At 44.0% G+C, this 17367-nt stretch overlaps 1 protein-coding gene across 16 annotated transcripts in view; it reads right to left on the bottom strand.

Annotated features, from left to right (window-relative positions):
• NARS2 (asparaginyl-tRNA synthetase 2, mitochondrial) overlaps positions 1-16602 on the bottom strand; it is a 49037-nt gene extending 32435 nt beyond the window's left edge. For 14 of the 16 annotated variants that reach the window (XR_014932020.1, XR_014932023.1, XR_014932027.1 and 11 more), the window contains exons 1-5: positions 16386-16602; positions 12238-12347; positions 11459-11579; positions 10715-10855; positions 7250-7330 (exon numbers count right to left, since the gene is read on the bottom strand). Coding sequence is in view for 11 of the 16 variants with exons in the window: in XM_085509587.1 (XP_085365713.1) it covers positions 7250-7330; positions 10715-10855; positions 11459-11579; positions 12238-12347; positions 16386-16526 (594 nt within the window). In the remaining 5 variants the exon portion in view is untranslated. Of the gene's footprint in view, positions 1-4557; positions 4696-7249; positions 7331-10714; positions 10856-11458; positions 11580-12237; positions 12348-16385 lie in introns of those variants that run through there. The other 2 variants (XM_085509624.1, XM_085509646.1) reach the window with 2 other exon arrangements.
• Positions 16603-17367: the final 765 nt, after the last annotated feature.

Raw genomic sequence — 17367 nt, 5'->3', positions numbered from 1 at the left:
GGTTGGTTGGGGCCTGGGCAGCCTGGGCTGGTATTAAAAGTGGAGTTTGATGGCGCTGCCTGTGACAGGGGTTTGGAGCTTGATGATGCTTGAGGACCCTTCCAACCCAAGCCATTCTATGATTCTATGAGGGACAACTCGCTCATCAATATTCAAAAGAGTGAAACCAATGTATCAACTTTGTCTCTGAAATTAAAAATGCATTTTTCATTCTTTCCTACCAAGAAGAATAGCAAAAGGGAAGAATCTCTACTATTAGGAAGGTCAATAGCATTGCTTTCAAAACTCAGATTCAAGCCATTTGAAAAAGCAGATGTGTATTTTCCATGCTGTGTACACTATCTTTTAATAACTCTTACAATCAGTGCTATTTCTTGTTCATAGACAAGCGTTATTTTTTCCCTCACTGTTAAAACAAAAAACAACAGCAAAAACGGCAATGGAATATCCTCTCAAGGCTCCATTGCTTTTCAGTCTTCAGAAAAGAATAACTACAACAACCTGGAGTTGAAAACATCACAGTAGAGATATCATACAGGCACTGAAAAATGTTTCATTTCAGCTTTTTCCTATTAGTTCGGGTCACCAAATACTTGAGCATTAAAAAAAAAACAAACTACATGTAATGGAAAATTTAGCAAGTTCAGCAATTATCTGAAATAAATTCCATTCATGTGAGGCATATTTTCAGGTTTTAATTTCCAGGTGCAGAAGAGAAATTGAAAGACCTCTGCTATGATACCTTTACAAATTATTTAAGAATAATGCTTCACTACTTTCCTGCTGAAAACCAAGCAGGCCCAAAGACAGCAATGAGCCCTTGGAGCAAAGAAAGGTACAGGAGTACTAGTAATAGGTGATAACTGCAGTTAGTCCAGCAAAGGTGATGAAGGAACTGGTGCATCTTTCAGGTGAGGAGAGATAGGGAACTGTGACTGCTCAGCCTGGAGAATAGGAAGGTCAGGGGGAGCTCATCATTGTCCACAAATACTAGAAAGGGTAGTGCAAAGAAGACAGTGCTAGGCCCTCTTTTCACTAATGCCCAACCACAAGAGAAGATAAACTCAACCTGGCTCTGCCTGAGGAACAGGAATTGAATTGGATGATGTCTAGAGGTAACAATTCTGTCATTTTATTTATATATATATTTTTTAAACAAAAACATTAAGATAAATGAGATCACATCAGCATCTTCTGTATCTCGACATTACCCCTAAGCTTTAGAGGAGTCAAAGGTTAGGAAAATGAAAGAAAGGTTTTGTTGATCTACATTCACTTCAAAACAACTACTTCCTTCTGAGATAATGAAGTGCTTTTCAAGGAGTAGATCCTAGAATTTAAGCTAAGTGCTACCAGCTCAACAAAGCACACCACTGCCTCTAGCCACCCTTGCTTTGTCATGGGGAGGTTGCTCAGCTCAGGCTTGTTTGCCAGCCTTTGATATTCTACAACCTGCCATTTTCCTCAATGAGTTGGAAGGTGTTGCTTTTTGTTCTTAAAAAGCTTTGCTGCTCATCATAAAGATTAAAAAAAAAACACAAGAAAACAACACAAAAAGAAAGAGACTGTCAAAGGCCTCAGATCATAGAGCAGTTTTATCTCTTCACATCATCACACTAAAGAAAAGAGCAAGCCTGCCTTGATACACAAAGATCAATGGAAGTAGGACAATTTGTTGCTGCAACCCCAGGACAGCTTCCTTTGTTTCGTAGGTTTTGTAGTTCTAAAAAAGAAAACAAGGATGCGAGAGCAGGCCTCTATTGTTTTCTTCAAATAAATCCAGAGTAATTATTCAAAAACAATATGGATATTAATAAACACACAAGCATCCACATACCACAGTTCCAGAGCCATGGCCAGAGAACTAGAGAGAAGAGCAATGTACCACCCCCAGCTTATCCTACTGGAAGTTTAGTTCAGTAACATTCCTTATCCCACCACTGAAGAATCCCACCTAGTCCTGTAGGATGCAACTTCTAAACAATGAGAAAAAGACAGACTAGAAGCAGGAAAAGAACAGAAGAAATCAGCCATGAAATCTCAGTACTTCCCCCAAAGCCACAAACAGGATACAGCTGCCTCCAGGAGCTGGGCCCTGGTTTATTTTTGATGACTTTGTGTCATTTTTCATTCTTCGTATCAGATGTAATTACAGTGAGGCAAAGGGAAAATAGACACAACAGCAAGTGACTGAAGGAAAACTGAGACACTGCAGCTAAACTGGACCTATACAAACCTGCAGCCAGTTTGATAGACCCCTTCAGGTCCTGAGATGCACTGCAAGGAGCTACTGGGCTGCTTCCAACAGAAGGTGGAGAGTGAATATAGCAACTTCAACAAAGTTTTACCAAGGACACCAAGGAGGTGTCCTATAGTTAATAACTTCCCATTTCACACATGCAACTATTGAGCAACCCATCAGAAGTGTTTCCTCCACTCTACACATACAAGAACAGATTCAGGCCAATGTTCTTATGTGATTATGTCCCAGATCTATGCTCAGCCTGCTTCTGTATAACAAATAACCCCATTCACAGATACAGTGCAAGGTTGTTTTTTCATGTTGATGATGAGCAAAATGAAGCTACAACCTTGTGCTTTTATTTCAATTAGATGACTTTGTTTCCCACTTCCACTCAAAAAAAAAAACACCAAAAAACAACCCACAACAGAACCAGACCTACCAGATACAACTCAGGGAGGGGAAATAATGTGTTTGCTTTCAAGTTCTCTCCATTTCCTAGTCAAAAACTCTACTTACAGTAGAGGGAGGTGGGGGGGAGCCTGTATGAAACATCTCGGTGTTTCAGAGTAAATGCACCATAAACATGCTAGGATTTGACATCAACATCAAAGGCTTTTTATTTTCATTCTAAGTACGAGAACAACTGGATTTAGTACCTGTTTTGTTCTCCTTCTCAAATGTCTAATGATTTAATTTAAAATTATTCACTTTGATGTCGGTCTTGTATTAACTTCTACTTGAGGCAATTTGCTTCAGGAGAGTATAAACTGTTCCATTCTTTTACTCTACGCACACCAAATGCATGAAGGGATCAGACACGACTTCTAAAGCTCACAGAAATCACTGCTTTAGCTCTAGAGCAGGCCCACAACACCACACTGTTGAAGCTTCACGGTAGCACAATTTCAATCCAGACTACCCTCTGTGATGCCCTATTACAAACATGAGTGAGTTTTCCTCTTTAGATAAACCGCAAAATTTTTAACTTCAAAGAAGTCCTCCTTTCAATTCCAGCCCCAGTTCTGCTATGGCCCAGTGGGAGTCCAGCTGGTCAGCTATTTCTGCTGAGAGAAACATCTCAAACAAATGTACTGGAATTATAAGCAGTGAAGAACCAGGTAGAGAAAAACAGAAACCAGGAGAGGCAGGAAAGATGACAGCAAGCTCTCCCTCAGCTCAGTTCCAGCTTATACTGAGCCCTGCTGAGCAGCTCTCTTGAAGTCCCAAGCTCCCAGGTACTGGCTGCCTCCCAGACTGTGACACATCTCTGAAGGGGAAACACCTGACGGATGCTAATCCTGTTGCATTTCACTGTGCTTCTCTTCCCAGCAGATCCCAACCTTTCTTGGTGCTGACAGGGTTATTTTTCAGAAGCGCTGTAAGTATGGCAGGAGTAAATTTCAGTAGCAGACACACATCTCTGGTTCCACAGGACAAACAGCCGTGAACTTACACTCTTCAGGGATCCAGAGTTACATTCTTCTCCTTGAGCAAGTGACAAGAAAACCAAACACTAGACTCTCTCTGGATACATTTTGGAGAAGAACAATACTTGGATGGTTCTCAAGTTTTGCAGGAAAATAAATATTCCTTCATTTAATGTATTAGTCTGATCAGTCAAGCACTGAAGTCAAATGCAGTGAGGTATGTGTGTAGGAAGAGATAAGAATGATACAGAGAACATATTACCTCCACTGAAGCCACTAGGTACATTGCATCTCTTCTCAGACATAGAGCATTGCCCCAGAAAAGAATAAGCCCGTGGGCAGTACTAGACACAGGTGAGATACACTTCAAAGAGCTGTGGATGCCAATTGAACTGTCATGCTAAGTGACTGCATGCAAAGTTCTTTTAACAGGCTGTGTGGCAGGGAAGATGGCTGCCCAGGGTTTTATCACAGCATTCCGCATCAAGAAAGCTCTTCCAGAGGGGAGAAGAGACAACAACTTCCCCACAGCAGCTGAGGACAGTCAAACAAGGCAACTTTCCAGACAGCAAAGTCAAAAAGACAGAAAAAGAACCAGAATGCACAGCCTTCAAGATTGCAGACAGAGTGGGAGGCTGCTGAAAATAGCAGGGAACAGACACACAGCTGGGTCACAAAGACAAAAGGCAGGCAGATTTCCTAGGGAGCAGCCCCAGAAGTAGACTGGGTCAAGTTTCTTGCAATATACAAAGCTTTTATGGATTTTAGATTTCAGTAGGAAAAAGAAAGAAAAAAAACAAGGAAAGGATCACCCCCTAAGATTCTCAAAGAGATGGTACAGAGAAATTATTCTGGTTAAATTAAAAATGAAAAGGTCTGTCTCACCTTGTTATTCCTAAATCTTCCTATTTCAAGGATTACCCCGTCCTGCTTTGCATTTCACTAAAGCACAGCCCTCAATATTCAAAGCTCTTCTGGACTTCCCAGTAAGTTTCTTTCAAGGAAGGCAGCGCAGCCAAGAAGCTTCCTGCCTTCGGGGTTCCACAGAAAGATGACACGACCAAAGGTACAGAAATCTGCAAGTTGGTGTTGCTGATGCTCTCTATGCAGGCTAAGATTTGCCTAGCTGTTTTCACACTTCCAGCAGTTCTTCCTCAACCTTTTCTCTTTGAGCTGCAGAAAAAAAATCTCAAACACAAAGGATTTCTCTGAAGTTCTTACCATCTCCTGACTTATTTTTAAAGATTTCCTCTGTTTACCACCCTCAATTTTACAGGACTTCATTTGAGAAACGTTTTCTTGAATTGATTTCCCCAGCAGAGGCGAATGGGATTCCCCCCTCACTTTAAATCCTACTATGAGAACATCCCAACCAAAACTATGTACAGACTAATCAGTACACTCAAAAACCAAACAAAGATGATGAGGAAGCCAAATATATAAACAAACACAAATCTTACAGGATTAAGAGGTCTAGGAATCAAAGATCATATGCCTTCAAAAAACTTCTCCCTTCTAACTCAGGATACTACTTTCCCATCTCTTCAAGTCTCATGTGAAAATAGACTCTTCCTCTCTTCACTTTCCACTGTCTCTCAAGAATTCAGTAGTCCAAACAGCAGTCAGACATTAGTTAGAGGATTAGAACTACTGTGGCCTTAAAGGCTACTCAAAGCTTTCAGCTTATTCCACCCACAGCAGCATAACTAAACTGGTGATACTACCCATCTGCTCAATGGAATTAATTAAAAAGCAGTGCAGAAAAGCCAGCCTTGTCTGCTTGCAGACTGTCAGCAGCAGGTACGTTTTACTGCTAAGAATTCAGGAGCAATAGGACACCAATTTATGTTCTGTTCACAACTGGAGGACTGGTCTTAAAATCCTAAGCCCATGATTTATATGCTCCCAAGGAAGGATTCATGTCCCCCAAGATTTCCACTGCCAAGGAACAGTCTCGCTGTTCCTGCAGAGCACAGCAGTCACAGCAGCACAGCCAGCTGTCTTGGATCTCTTCTAGCCAAGACCAACTTTGAGCAGAGCTCTGCAGAAAGGAAACCAAGCCCTAACTAAATTAGGCCACATGATAAAACAGTGCTCAAAGAAGAAGTAACAAAACAGGGAAAGCTTCTCTGAAGGTTCTTCTTCACGGGGCAGACCATTCAATGGTATATTACTCGGTACTTACTCCATACCTTTCAAGCCCAGTTTCCCCAGGACTGGTACTATTTCACACCTAAGCAATTATGCTTGAGAGAGATTAGCAGTTTTCATCTTGAACTATTTGTTAAGATCCAGTTGATACAAGTTTCAGATTCACATTTCACCACCTCAATCTACATTTGCATCAGTGCTTCTGCTACTACCAGCCACCTACGCTCCAGTCCTGCTTTCAAGTGGATACAATTTGTACCGAAGACGTAATATACTGTACAGCTGCAAACTGTATAATGTTCTCATCATTAAGTGTCACTTGTTTTCACATCTTAATTTGCATGCAACAGCCTGGAGGGAACCTTTGGTAGCATTAAGGGATCTCAATTAAACAGTAACAACTTAGTTGAGCTAATCAACTCTATTGTCACAGCAAACAAAAAGCTGAGGCACACGCACTGGTCTAGAAGGGAATCACTAGTAGCACAGGTTAGATAGTGACATCCTGAAGAATGAGTAGATGGAGGCTGTTTGCCATGAGGCTGTGCAGAGAGTGGAAGATGTGATTCTGCAGCAAACAACTGCTACCTCAACAGTTTTTCTTATAGATGATGCACCAGCAAGGCTGAAGCCAATGGGCATAAGTGGCAATGGATGCAATGAGATAGAATGGATGTCTGAGATAGAAAAGTACATTTTAAATATGTAAGTATAAAAAGCAAATGGAATTTCCTATGATTCATGAATGGGGTGGGGGGGGGGGGAGATGTTAGGAATCATGAGGAATCTGTAGTGTTTACAGCTGCATATAAATTTCACAGGCACTTTTGACCCAAGATGTCAAGTACTTAAGAAAATGACAGATTGTAGCAGGAGTCTGGTGGACAAACAGAGAGACTTAGCAATATCAGGAGACAAGGCAATTTCAGTAGGAAGAATTCCAATATGCAATAAGAATAACTTGTAGGGAGGAATATATATGTGTGAAAAGCAGTTTGGGATATTGCTGTCATTCTTTTAAGGAGTAATCTCATGGTTGCAAATAAGAATCAAGGTGAATTACATTCTTAATTTCAAGACCTAACAAATATTTTTGTATATTAGGCTGTCCTGAATGTCCCACCCCACCTCTTGCTATCACATCTTTCTGCTCACTAATCTATCTCAGGGCACCAGGGATAAAGTAACTCATCAGTACAAAAGGTACTGATTAACACACTAAACAGGACTTAAAAAGTAATCTAACAGCTTAATTCTATCTCAATTATTTGTTGAAGGAAAGGACTGCTATATTTAAAGAAATAATCACAGCAGAACATGAAGGTTTTATGCAAACACTTCCCCCAACCTTCAATGATTCCAAATCTATTCTGCAAGTAAAATAAACACATAAATAGATCAAGAAACTCTACCCACTCCAACTTACCTCAATTTGAAAGAGTTCCCCAGCACCTTCACAGTCATTTGATGTAATTATGGGAGTATGAATATGCACATAGCCATTATCCTGGAACAGATAGAACACTCAGAGTTAACTAGCTTAAGATATTAACTATCACCTTCAAAGATGATCTCTACCTGAACAAATCATGACCCAGCTACCAGATCCCAGCCAGGACAGTACGTGCAGCCTTTTAGGCAACTTCTGCTTCTCATGGACAAAAACAAGAGGACTACAAGTCCAAGCATATCACTTGTGCTTTTCATCCATATTTCCTTAAGATTTATATTACTACTATGTGTTTTTGCAACTGCTCACCTCCAAATGAGGCTGATGAGAAATTCAAAATAAGCTGTCAAAGCATGACCGTGGCTCAAAATGCCAACCGTCCTTGGCTGCATCAAGAACAGGGTGGCAGCAAGTCAAGAGAGGTGACTATCCCCCTCTACCTTACTCCTGTGAGGCCACACCTGCAGTACTGCATCCAGCTCTAGGGCCTCCAATACAAGAAGGACTTGTTTTCTCTTGCATCACTGTAATGCCCAGTACAGGGGAACCTTTCTAAAAAGGAGGGTGTGCCGACATTACCATGATACAGGCAATGATGTAGCATATCCCATTATCTGATTTACACAAAATACTAAAAACCACCAAACAAATAAAGAGCACTCATAAAAGCTGAAGTATCACAGATTCTGCCAGGGTAATACAAATTCAATTCACACCACAAGCTCTGATCCTTATCATCAACTAGTTAAACAACCAGGAAAGCAGGAATAGGACATAATGTTCAAACTGAGAATCAAACTAAAATGAATTAGGGCCAAAGAACTCATATGGACATGCAGTGTATTTTGTGGAAGTAATCTAACACAAGCAAGAGCAAAGTCCCCACAGCCAGCTCCAGGCTACCTTGGTTACAAGTGCAAAGACCTCGGTTGGCCAGGTGGCTGCCAGAAGCTCCTCACAGAGACCCACTTACTGCACAGAAAGATGTCTGACAGCCAGAACCATTTGCTTTGCCTGGGAAGGACACTTTTAGACTATGAATATGAAGTGCAGCTCTCTCCCATATTCCCATGCATATTCCAGACACCTGCTGGTCATAGATCCTTTCACTGCCCCATAAGACTTCAAAATATCACCACTTTTTTTTCCTTTTTCTTTTTTTCCAGCAACTATTAACACCACGTGAGAGATGATACATGTTTCAAATTCCTTTCCAGAGCATGTAAGGAAACTTCTGCACGACCTGTAAAGGTCAGAAAGCCTCTCTACAGCTCTGCAGAGCAAAAAGGCTGCAGTTATATTTCCAAGTGATCACACAGCCTGACAACATCAAGTTTGAAACTGCAGCATTTTTGGGATGACGTAGGTGGTAATTTAAAAAGGATGCTTTCCTTCCACCAGACATGAAAAAAAGCTACAGCCATCCCTGGTGCTAGAAGAGTCGTGACAAAAGCATTTGCAAATAACAGGCCTTCCTCATCACTTTACTGTAGCTGTTGATGATAAAATACTTCATATTTTGCAATAACTCTGATCAGTTTAAATGCGAATACGTCAGTCTGAGTTGGAATTAACTTGGATAAGTAGAGCCTTTGTCAGAATACGATGCTTTTCGGTATCAGCTGGCTTCCTTGTCAGGTTTGAAACGACAAAGTTTTGTAGGCATTGCCATCTAGTGGCTCAACACCAGTAGAGTCCAATTCCCAGTGTAGTCATGTTCTGTGTTGTGAGTAGGCACAATGCTGAAAATAACAGCAGCGTTATCTGGCACGATATTACTATTAAGCTCTTAAAATACAATCTTTAAAATACCACACAGTTTTATACAGACAAGTCTCTGAGTGAGCAAGCATGCTTTCTTCATCACTACAAGCAAAAAGTAAAAGCACACTCAGGACCAGAAATTCAACCTCAATAATTCCAGTCCGTTCTTTGAGACTTCTCATAATAATAGGAATGGTGTGCATGTGATTCTTCACCAGCTAAAACCAGTTTATTTCAACTGAAACATAAAGAATAGCTGTACAAGAAAGAGCTCCAGTGTGTTAGAAGACTTACTTTCTTACTGTACGTACTTACATGGTTTCTGTGCAGCATCTGGAATCAGAGTTAACTCACTGCCTACGCCCTGCCCACAGCTTGAGGGTGGGGACACATTCATGAAATACAGGTGTTTCCAATCCATCAGTTTGAAATGCATTAAAACAGAAGCTTTTTAATCTCAGCTAACAGTATCCACACAGACTTGTATAGAGAGATGCAAGGAATCAACAGCAACAACATGAAGATCTGAGTCTGTTTGTCTGTGGCTTTTCAGTATCACAGATATTTCCACGTAGGAGGAGGCTACTATCCAAGGTCACTGCTGAGAGTGAGTTAAATAATTCCTTATTATGCTGTGTTCTACAGACCACACACAGTTGCAGGCAATTATACTGCATAAGTGAAAGGGATAAAATAACTAAAAGGAAAACAGGTGGAAAGACACTAAAAAGACCACCAGTGTGCAAACCTCATAATCAGCAACACTCTGGTCAAGATCTCAGCCTGGCCTGGGCCTGAAAAAAGACCTCCGTGCAGCTAACACATGTGGCCCTTTCCTCTTAACATGTTTATCTGAGGCCTCACTCAGGCAGTGGTATACATATAAAGCTCAGGACAGCGAGGACAGGCTGGAGAGCTGGGCAGTAAGAAACCAGATGAGGTTTAACAAAAGCAAGTTTAGAGTCTTGCATCTAGGGAGGAATAATTGCATGCACCAGTACAGGCTGGAGGATGACCTGCTGGAGAGGAACTCTGCTGAGAGGGACCTGGACGTCCAGGTGGACGACAGGTTGGTCATGAGCCAGCAGTGTGCCCTTGTGGCCAAAAATGCGAATGGCATACTGGGGTGCATTAAAAAGAGCGTGTCCAGCAGGTCAAGGGAGGTGATCCTCCCCCTCTACTCTGCCCTGGTGAGGCCTCATCTGGAATACTGTGTCGAGTTCTGGGCTCCCCAGTACAAAAAAAGATAGGGATCTCTTGGAAAGAGTCCAGTGGAGGGCCATAGGGATGGCAAAGGGCCTGGAGCATCTCCTCTATGAAGAAAGGCTAGGGGACCTGATCCAGGTCTATAAATATCTAAGGTGTTGGGGGCCAAAGTGGTGAGGCCAGTCTCTTTTCAGCAGTGTGTGGAGACAGGACAAGGGGAAATGGGCAGAAACTGGACCATAGGAAGGTCTGCATGAATGTGTGCAAGAACTTCTTTATGGTGAGGGTGATGAAGCACTGGAACAGGCTGCCCAGAGGGGTTGTGGAGTCTCCTTCTCTGGAGATATTCAAGACCCACCTGGATGCCTACGTGTGCAACCTTGTAGGTAGGGAACCTGCTTTGGCAAGGGGGTTGGACTCGATCTCTGGAGGTCCCTTCCAACCCCTACAATTCTGTGATTCTGTGACTACCTGGAAGAATGAGTGGATGGCTGCTGTGGCTTCACTGCGGATCCTCAGGAGGGCTCCAAGAGCATTGCTTCTGCATCGCAAGTGTGGGAACTGCCGGACATACTCCAATGGGTGCCTCTCCTTTACTTTGAAGGGGAATGACTAAAAGCAACAAGCAAAGAAATAAAAGAGGATGAGAAGACAAAGTCAATACATCTCTATTGCCATGCATGGAAACAACAATCTCTGCATTCTAAAACTCAATCATCATTACAGAGCAAAGAGGGAAAAGCATTATTTTTCTCATCTTCTCTAGTACTCTGTGGATTTACACTTGATTATTTTTAATTTTTCTAAGCCATGAAGAGGGAAAAAAAAAATAGCAGCACTCTGAAATACTTTATCTTTTGGAAGTTGAGCCCCTCTGAAAGCCAATTGTTCAACTCACGAATGCAATAGCAAACTGCTCCCAAACACACTTGCAGCAGATTCTTCTGCCTTCACAATCTGGAGCAGTTAGCCAGATCAACTGCTTCCATGGTTCATCTTCTGGACAGAGCTACCAGGCAAACCACGTAGCCCAGAAAACTGATCTCATCTGATGTACCCTACATACACTGCAGCCAAATCAAAGTCTGCAGGCAAACTGAGTTAGAAAACAAGCAAACAGCAGAGTTTGAAGCACACTCTGCTGGACAGTTGGCCATTTTGGCATTCATTCCCAAAGTGCTCCTACCAGTTGGACTTCCTGTTGCAGCAACATACCAAAGTATCACAGGGTCCCACCACATGAATGGCTTCAGCTTGCAGCTCCATGTTTTGCATCTTGTGAGGGCTTTTGACCAGTTTCCCTTGCACTTCCACTGCACTTCCAAAAGTCAGGTCTCTAAGAAACCAAGAGCAACAACAATTAACTAGCTGTTGATACAAATGCAACTACAATTTAACAGCAGTTTAGATTTGGTTTAGATTAGATATTAGGAGAAATTCCTCACCCAGAGGGTGGTGACGCAGTGGAACAGGTTGCCCAAGGAGACTGTGGATGCCCCATCCCTGGTGGCATTCAAGGCCAGGCTGGATGTGGCTCTGGGCAGCCTGGTCTAGTGGCTGATGACCCGGCACACAGCAGGGGGTTGGAACTAAATGATCACTGTGGCCCTTTTCAACCCAGGCCATTCTATAATTCTTTGAAATGAGAATAAATTCACACTAGAAGAATTTAGGACACAGGAGTATTGGACAAAAGAGAGGAAGATGGGTTTTTATAAGATCACACTGATGTGGATGTTCAGAACACCCACACTACTACAGCTACTAAGAAAGTGAGATCCAAATTGATCTGACAGGACAAGGAGCTGAACCACAAAGCCACAGCACCAAAGCACAATAAAAGGGACCTCAAACTGCAGCTGTTTCTTTCCTGTGGTCGGGTGCCAGCTGCTGGAGGCTCCTCCAGCACAGTGGCACAGGAAAGGAGGCCTCAGGAGACCCCTCTGAGCACTGATGAATGCACATATTTCTCCAGGTATCACAAAGTGACCCACCTACACTCCAGACTGGGATCAGCAACCACCTGGAGACTTTCCAGTGAGCTCCCATCATTTATATGCAGGAACAAAACTTCCTTCTGGGATCGGATGGAGCGGACCCAGCCCTACAGGTAAAAGAAAAAGAAATTTGTTATTTCTTGTCATTAGCTCCACAGAATCATGTTTCTTTTTGTTGTTTTCTTCTCCTCACTCAAAGAGCTGGACAAGCCACATCAGGCCTATTTCAGCTTTTCATTGAAATCAAAGGAAATATTATTCTATGAGGAAGTTAAAAAAAGAAAAGCACCAATAAAACCCCCAACAATGTCATGTTTTTCTGTTCACTTCAAAGCAAACAGAAACAAAACCTTAGGCAGAGACATCAGCTCTCCCCAGGAGTAAAGCAAGCATAACTCAGATCTACCTGCATCTCTGTGCAGCTTAGAATAATGAAACTGGCACAGTGCTTTGAAGATGAAAAGCATTTTAGCAACGTACACATTTCTATTAGTTATTTCCCTCCAGAACACTTTTATTGCTGCTGTGCAGGAATGCACAGTGCTTTAAGTTAAAATACACAAGGCTATTTTGACAACGTTAGTACCAATCTGTTGCAGCAGCGACAGTACGAAGGTTCCAACTGGAAATGGTTCACTAGTTGTTTTTGATTACATGCCCAAAGCCATTGGACTGTTGAAACAATGGCAATACAGCCAACAGACATTCATGCAATGTAAAAATCAAAACTAACACTCTGACACTTCTGCATGTTCCTCTTTATGCATTAAAAATCAACACTGCCACGCTGTCCCCATTGAAAAAAAAACACAGAGAAGAAACATTCTTACCCATTTTGAATTAAGGAATTAAAATAAATCAGTGGCTCAGTGAAAGATGAATAGAGGTTGTGAGCATGAGGATTATTCCACACAGAGAAGGCTCCAGGGGGATCTTTCTGTGGCCTTCTAATATACAAAAGGGACTTATAAGAAAGACAGAGTGACCGGACAAGGGACAACCTTGTTGTAAACCGAAAGAAGATAGATTTAGATTGGATATAAGGAAATTCTTCCCACTGAAGGTGAGGAGTCTCTGGCTGTGCCATCCCTGGAAATGTCTGAGGCCAGGATGGATGGGGCTCTGGGCAGCCAGGTCTGGTGGCAGGTATCCTGCCTAAGGCAGAGGCCAGGAACAGATGGGTTGAAGGCCCCTTCCAGCCCAAACCAGTCTGCAATTCTATAACGCATTATAGGAAATGAAATACAAAATAGAAGTATCTAAAATGTACAGTCAGCACCAAGACAACAAGCAAAATACACCGAAGTACAAGGTTTTGCACTTGGGCCAGAGGAATACCAGGCATATATACAGACTAGAATGAGCAGACCTTGAGAGTAGCCCTGCAGAGAAGAACCTGGGGGTCCTGGTGGATGAAAAACTGAACATGAGCCAGCAGTGTGCTCCTGCAGCTCAGAAAGCAAATGGTATCCTGGGCTCCATCAGAAGAGGGGGGGGGCAGAAGGGACAGGGAGAGGATTGTCCCTCTCTGCTCTGCCCTCATGTGGCCCCATGTGGAACACTACATACAGGTCTGGGAATCCCAATAAAAGGAAGACAGGGAGCTGCTGGAGAGGGTCCAGAGGAGGGCCACAAAGATGCTCAGAGGGCTGGAGCACTTCTCCTATGAAGACAGGCTGAGAGAGCCAGGCTTGTTCAGCATGGAGAAGAGAAGGCTGCATGGTGACCTCATTGCAGTCTTTCAGTACCTAAAGGGAGCCTACAAACAGGAGGGGAATCAGCACTTTGAAATGGTAGATAACAGAAGGACAAGGGGAAATGGTTTTAAGTCAAAGGAGGGAAGATGTAGGTTGAATATACAGGGGGAAGTTCTTTACTATGAGAGCAGTGAGGTGCTGAAACAGCTGCCTAGAGAGGCTGTGGATACCCTGGAGGTGTTCAAGGCCAGGTTGGACAGGGCCCTGGGCAGCCTAGTCTAGTCTGCCTTCGATATTTCTACATCTCCTGCATACAAAGTGCCTACCAAACTGTGGAGGGCAGGTGCATACAAGAAATGTGGAAGATGGTTTAGACCATAATACTAGGGTTAACCAAAACTTCAGCCTTTCTTCCATCCTCACTAATTCAGATACGCGTTTACCTGAACATCCTCTATAAGAGGTTCCACCTGAAGCAGTGTTAATGCAAAAAAAGTCTTTTACAAAGTCCAAAACTAAAGTCTGATTATCTGGCATGGCATCCTCATACTCTTATAGCTAAAGCAACAGGTGTTTAAAAGGTGTTTTGCACAGTAACATCCCTGAAGCTGTTGTGCCTGTCTTCTATATTCCAATAAAGGCCCAGAACAAGTACATAATGCATAATGGTAGATGTTTTTCTTAGTTTCCTTCCAAGCAAGGAAACAAACAAATAAAATACCCTGAGCAAAGAAACATTCTTGATGGCTTTTTTTCTACCTCATCAAGCAGCACCAGGATTTGTTAAATAAGATGAGTCTTCCAGCCTCCCACAGGAAAATATGAGTGTGCCCTAAGGCTTCTAAACAGCAGCAGAGGCTGTAGCAGAAGCGTTTGGACCACTTCACACTCTATCAGAAGCACTGCTAAGTGTCAGTCTCAATTCAGGTCAGACTGCAGCTTCCAGTAACTAAAAACTACTCATAGCAAAGATCGTTTTAAGACAGATCAAATCTCCAGCCCAGCTTAATGCAAAAGAATGCATGTCAACACCAGGGAAAAGCAACAAAGAATCAAGGAAACAAAAAGGGAGAACTGCCAATATTAGCAGCAGGTTATTTGAGACTGCGTAATTCATAAAACTACAGATGAGAAGCATCTATACTGAGTAAGTGCGTTCCTTCTCTATTAGGCTGTACAGCACCATAGAATGATTTGGTTGGGAGGGATAATTCAGTTCCAACTCCCCTGCTATAAGCAGGGACACCTCCCTCTATACCAGGCTGCTCAAAGACCCATCCAGCCTGGCCTGGAGTGCCTCTAAGGTGGGCACATCCACAACACCTTTATGCAACCTATGCCAGTGTCTCACTACCCTCACAGTAAAGAACGTCTTCCTAGCATCTAGGCATATATTTGTCAGCGTAATCTGCCATAGAAACAGCCTCTCCCTGCACACATCCAGGTTAACTTCAAAGCTCTGAACCCCATCTAATGACCACCAAGTGATTGTGGACAGGCAGAGCCAGAAAGAGACAGTAAAAGGGACCAGACAGCTTTACAGAATCACGGATCACAGAATCACAGAATGACCTGGGTTGGAAAGGACCTCAAGGATCATGTAGTTCCAACCCCCCTGCCTGGCAGGGCCACCAAACATACACCTTTACTAGATCAGGTTGCCCAGGCACCCGTCCAACCTGGTCTTGAACCAGGACGGGGCATCCACAGCCTCCCTGGGCAGCCTGTTCCAGGGCCTAACCACCCTCCTAGTGAAGAACTTCCCCCTAACATCCAACCTAAATCTTCTCTCTTTTAACTTAAAACCATTTCCCCGTGTCCTGCTATTGTCGGCCCTTTTGAAGAGTTCACTCCCCTCCTGGGAGTAAGTTCCCTTCAGGTATTGAAAGGCTGCAATGAGGTCACCCCGCAACCTTCTCTTCTCCAAGCTGAACAAACCCAACTCCCTCAGCCTGTCCTCATAGGGGAGGTGCTCCAGCCCCCTGATCATCTTTGTGGCCCTCCTCTGGACCCTTTCCAAAATCTCCATGTCTTTTTTGTACTGAGGGCTCCACACCTGGACACAGTACAACAGATGGGGCCTCACAAGAGCCGAGTAGAGAGGGACAATCACCTCCCTATCCCTGCTGACCACCCCTCTCCTGATGGAGCCCAGAATCCCATTTGCTTTCCGTGCTGCCAGAGCGCACTGCTGGCTCATGTTGAGTCTCTCGTCCATCAGGACCCCCAGGTCCTTCTCTGCCGAGCTGCTCTCAAGGACCACTCCTCCCAGCCTGTACAGGTGCCCGGGGTTCTTCCGACCCAAGTGCAAAACCTTGCACTTTGCCGAAGCGAAGTTTTTACGCTATAACTAAAGCCCTCAATTCCAAAGCTGAGGACCTGAGGGCTCCTCTCCCATTCTCTCACGTTACCACCTACGAGTCGCTCCGCCACCATCGCCACACACACCTGCACCTTCACCTCGCCCGCCGCTTCCCGGGCCCCCAGCGCCTCCCGGACCCGCAGCCGTGCCGCTGGAACCCGTTGCTCCCGCGGTAATGAGGAGGAGCAATAGCGGAGAGCTCTCCACCCGCCCCGGGCCCCCAACATGCCGGCAGCCCGGTAGGCCCGATCCCCTCCAAGGGTCCCAACCTCAGCCCGCCGCCATCTTAAGGCGTCACTGAGGCGATGAAACCTCACGTGACCACCGCAGCCAATGGCCGCTCGGCGAGTTCACCCAGAGAACCAATCGGAGGGGAGAGCGCCATCTTGCAAGAACCGCCCCTTCCGCCGAGAGGGAGCAAGGCCTTCTGGGAAATATAGTTCACTCTATTGGGTGGCTCACTGCTTCTCTTTAACGAAGGAAGAGGTTGTAAATATTATAGGCTCATTGAACAGCTTGGATTGGAAGGGACTTTAAAGATATTTGAGTTCTACCCCTCTGCCCTGGGCTCAAGGGCTGAAGTGAGGAAAGGGAGATGACTCCCCAATCACCACAGCAGGCAGAACAGACTGAGCATAGGGAAATTAATGTGATTTATTGCCTATTCTTAACAGACCAGAGCAGCAAGAACTAAAAGATATCGGAATACTGTGTCCAGTTCTGGGCTCCCCAGTACAAAAAAGACAGGGATCTCTTGGAAAGAGTCCAGCGGAGGGCCACTAAGATGGTGAAGGGCCTGGAGCATCTCCCCTATGAGGAGAGACTTAGGGAACTGGGTCTGTTTAGCCTTGAGAAAAGAAGGCTGAGAGGGGACTTGATCCAGATTTATAAATACCTGATGTGTGGGAGCCATAGTGGTGAGTCTGGTCTCTTTTCAGTAGTGCGTGGGGATAGGACTAGGGGTAATGGGATGAAAGTACAGCATAGGAAGTTCCGCACAAATGTGTGGAAGAACTTCTTTACAGTGAGGGTGACGGAGCACTGGAACAGGCTGCCCAGGGAGGTGGT

Source organism: Coturnix japonica, chromosome 1 (genome assembly GCF_054131305.1).
Source record: "Coturnix japonica strain WE chromosome 1, WE-NBRP24, whole genome shotgun sequence".
NCBI classification, from domain to species: Eukaryota; Metazoa; Chordata; class Aves; order Galliformes; family Phasianidae; genus Coturnix; species Coturnix japonica.
Note: the sequence above shows the minus strand (reverse complement) of the source record. Positions and strands in the feature narration are given on the sequence as shown.